The 4,329-nt window shown below is 41.0% G+C and overlaps 1 protein-coding gene across 1 annotated transcript; it reads right to left on the bottom strand.

Moving 5' to 3' along the window:
- Positions 1-475: 475 nt before the first annotated feature.
- Positions 476-1,923, bottom strand: hamp (hepcidin antimicrobial peptide). Its single transcript, XM_027027660.2, has 3 exons — positions 1,619-1,923; positions 1,409-1,495; positions 476-1,229 (listed from the first exon to the last, which is right to left on the bottom strand). Exons 1-3 carry the CDS (start codon positions 1,709-1,711, stop codon positions 1,131-1,133), a joined length of 279 nt encoding a protein of 92 aa, XP_026883461.1. The 5' UTR covers positions 1,712-1,923; the 3' UTR covers positions 476-1,130.
- Positions 1,924-4,329: the final 2,406 nt, after the last annotated feature.

The raw sequence follows: 4,329 nt of genomic DNA, 5'->3' as shown, positions 1-4,329 counted from the left end.
ATACTAACGACTCCAGATGCTGCATGAAGCCAACAGAAGGAATGGCCGAGTGGCCTGTTTGTGTTGCAGCTGTACCTGTGTTCACAGCCCTCATCTATTCTCCTTAGGATTTTCGGGAAGTGTATCGACTTACACAAGGTGAGGCGCGCGGTTTTACCTCGGAGCTGATTTAAATGCAAATGCTAAAACGTGATAGATGAAGAGGCTGTTAATGTAAGAAAAGAGTCGAGTGTTCAGAGAAAACCATTTAGGCCTACGCCTTATATGCATATGCCGGTATCTGCATATGAACAGTCCTTTGGTTTGTAGGTGTGACTGTGAAGGAAGGTAGCCCATAAGCGTTGGATGCAATGTGAATGAACAAATAGCGGTTTTGGCCGCATGAACCCGCAGTGCATCGCTGGAATTGTATGTAGCGCCCCCTATAGATTTCTCTGTATACGTCACGCATAGCACAAATACACTAGATGGCAAATTCTGTGAAACACGTTTTATTAAAAACATACAAATACATCAATAATCATAGAAGTAAAATAGTATGTACAAGATGTGTAAAAAATAGAAAAGGTAGATGTAGCCTAGAAAACAGTTAAGTAATTAAAATGTAGAACAAAACCGCTCTCTTCCGCTTGAAATGTTTTTACAATACGAGGTGTGCAGGTATATTCGCTGGTAATAGCTGTTACTGTGCGTTAAGTTTATTGCTGTCTGTCAGTATGCCTGCACATATTACTCATGCCAAGTTTCACCTGACAGCCGTGGGAAAGCTCTTGCAGCTTCACTTAGGGCAGTACCAACAATATAAACAATTTAATTTTGAAACCATGAAGTGCGTAATTATTCTCTATGAGTAGTTATAATGAAACTACCTTCTCTGCGTAACAGCTTTGTTAAATAGCAGCTAGCCTCAGCAAAGTCTATGGTTTGTAACTAGGCCACAGTTCTGGGAAACCTTGCGGCCTAGTTATGGCAGGGACAGTCAACGATCAGACCTGTGTCTTGGAACCCGTTCACTAATTCAAGAGATCCAGGGCGTTGGGCTGGAAGGAGATCGGTGCGGTAGGATAAATAAGTTAATGTCTCTGGTTGTCCTTCCCGAGGAGCGTGGGGATGCCTGAAGCTGGTCCACCTTAGAACCTGCAGCAGAATCCACAACCTTTGTTGCGGCAACATTTGCAGCAGTATCGGCACAGGGACAGATGACTTGTTCGCTTTCCTCTGAACAGCACCTAGAAAGGTCGAAACCATTAGTCCCTCGTTACCATTTAAAACTTATTTAAGGTAGAGTTTCTCGCGTACAGATCAGCCAACGGAAAAACGCGCCGTAAAAGTACGTCTTTACCACAGTGGGTCTTTACCACCGTTAATTGGGGTCTGATAAGACAGCGGAGTGGGTGCACGCGAGTACCTCAGGATTCGTCTCCTCTGCAAAATGCGCGGTCCACTGCAACTCCTGTGCACGAGGTTCACTTTCCATCTGCTCCTCGGCACGCGGCTGAAGGTGACGAACAACATGTTGGGAGAACTGCTTACCACGGGCAAAAATGCATTCCACAGCATTCCCGCTAAGTTCTTAATAAAATATTTTTGGTCAGATATTGAGCTGAAGGAAACTTACCTCAGACTCAGAGAAGGGAAGAGCTGAACTCTGAAAGATGCAAACGCAAGCAATGATGGCTGTGACAGCAACTGCAATACGCATGGACTTCATTTTCTGCAGTTTTTTTGGCTAGTAATTGTCCTTTAAAAGTCGTCCGATGAAAACGCAGAACTAATGATTTTTTTCAATAGCTGGTGTTTCTCTCTCAGAAAGTACTTCTTTAAAGCTGAAGAAAAATCTTTTTCGTTTTTTTACTGACAACTTATTCTTCTGAATACTACCTGCAAACAGCGAGCCCCGCGATTTTTTATGTCCACTCTGAGCAGTCCACGCCCCCCTTGAACTTAGCTAATCTGTTCCCGTAAGGTATTACCCAACAAGAGTCGGGGAATTTTTCATTTTATATATCCACATGGAATTTACACATTTAAATTTTTAATATTGCATAATTTATGCCGAAGCGATGTTATTTCCATTGTACATTTGTGGCGTATGACTCCATCAGTAAATAAAACATTATTAAACAAAACAATCGTTTTCCTTTAGAACTTTCTATTAGACACTAGCAAATTCCAAAGCCAAATTCAAGAAACAAGCCACGTTATGGGAGAGTGTAAAACTCACCACCTTAAGAATTCTATTTAGGATTTTTCATAAAAGCAGTGAATCCATTCGAAAATCATATTTTATAGATTTATCTCTGTTTTTGTATAAATATTCTGTGCAAGCACATATACAGAAGGCTCAAAAATGGAAAATCTTGAATGTATGTGTTTGTTGTCAGTACTTTGTGTTATAATTTAATTGATTTCAATTTGCAAGGTAAAAACAATACAGAAATACCTTTAATATACAATTAATAAAAAATCCAGAATTAAGAATGTAAATACTGAAATCAAAATTGATTCATGAAAATATTCATTAATGTTTTTGAAAATAAATAGTGAAGAATCTTGAGTCATACTTAAAAATCTTCATATAACATTATTATATAATTATTAAAGTTTGCATGAAACTCCAGTCAGGAGGTAATGCTACCCGTCAGGCTGTCTCATTCGATGATAACCTTTTGCCAATACAGACTGACTTTGAGCAGCTGACAGGTCAGAGTCAATAAATATTACCATGAATGACTTGTTGAATTTGACATATACTGAGGCACAGACAAAATGATCATCAGATGAACCAAGGTATATATTTCATTATGTCGATAGTGACAAAATTGCGCACTTATTCAGAACTACCTTCTAAAATCATTCTAATGGTGACTGGTCAGTGTGAAAGGCGAGGGTAATTTTCTGATGAAAGCTGTCAATGATCACTGCTCTGAGTTGTTTCTTTCTGCATCTGCATCTGCCATATTGCCACAGTATATCTGAGTTTAGCTCAGAATAACGCCAACCTGGATTTCATAAGCTACATTGTTAATGCTCTGTACATGCCAAGTGATGACATAAGAGAGACTTTTTACAAAAATAGTGTGATTTTATAGGGCTGAATTACTAACAGCATAAAATCATACAGTGGTAGCCTGACTATAACTAACTTATGGGCAGCTTGATGGAGTTTGCCAGTACAGACAGGTTACCAAATACCATACTTTTACTGATGTTTATGTAGTTAACAAAATGTTTTGAAAGAGCTAATGAACTGATTGTATGCAGATATGTGTGTCCATGTGTCTGTGTGCACGTTATGTGTATACATTTCTGTAGCTGCGTTTCTCTGTGTTTGTGCGTGTGGCATATGTGTGTCTTTCTGTGGATGTGTGTGTCTCCCAGCAAAGGGACGCCAGTGCTATCAGAGAGGATCTTCTAGTCAAACAGATGCTGGCTCCAGTACGACGCACAATGTCACCCTATCAGGCGCCCTGCTGCCTCTCTCTCTCGGTCGGGGCCAGTGACCTGTCATTATCTCTCTGTTCACCCACTACTACTCCTACAAGCATTCGTGATCTCTGAATTATCCCAAAAGTTTCATTCCATTTTCCTCCTTTCTTAGTTTGATTTCCCTCACACCCCACAAAGTGAATTACAACCATGCCAAAAAAACAGACTGGACACCCGAAGCCTCACCATTATCTGTTCTTATGAACCTGTGTATCTATACTGTTCCTTTTATAAAACTACATCTACCAATGTAAACACCTTTTTTAGATACAGGTGCAGACTGAATAAAAAAAGACCTGCAGCATAGGTTGTAGTTATATTTGTACTTTATTGATCCCTAAGAAAGGAGACTCGGGTGATCACAGCTATGGCATTCAATGAGAGGATAAAAGCACAGGTATTACAAAGAGCAAAAAAGCCTTACAGAACAGTGGGCAATCCTCTCTCACAGCTGCCTCGCCACACTGACAAGAACAAAAGGAAAAGTTCTAGCCCTGTTCTTGGTCTGGGGGCCAATCACCACACCAATCAGCCAACCCCGTTTCAAGTCCTGGGAGCCATTTGCACCAACCAACACTCTCCTGAACTCAGGCCAACCAACAAATCAACTTGGTCCCAAATCCTTAGACTCAATTACCCAACCGACTCTTGTCTAACCCTGGGGCTATTGAGGCCACAGGGCTAGTGAGAATTCTGGATTCTAGGTGTACCAGTCCAAAGGACCTGTCCTGTCTGACGGTCCAGGTTTCAGCCTCCTAGCAGTCATTCCTATGGCATGCCACCAGTGTGTAAGGCAGTGGCTTGCTTGCCCACACTTGTGTATGCCTGCTGTGTGGCACT

This window comes from Electrophorus electricus, chromosome 5 (genome assembly GCF_013358815.1).
Source record: "Electrophorus electricus isolate fEleEle1 chromosome 5, fEleEle1.pri, whole genome shotgun sequence".
NCBI lineage: Eukaryota > Metazoa > Chordata > Actinopteri > Gymnotiformes > Gymnotidae > Electrophorus > Electrophorus electricus.
Note: the sequence above shows the minus strand (reverse complement) of the source record. Positions and strands in the feature narration are given on the sequence as shown.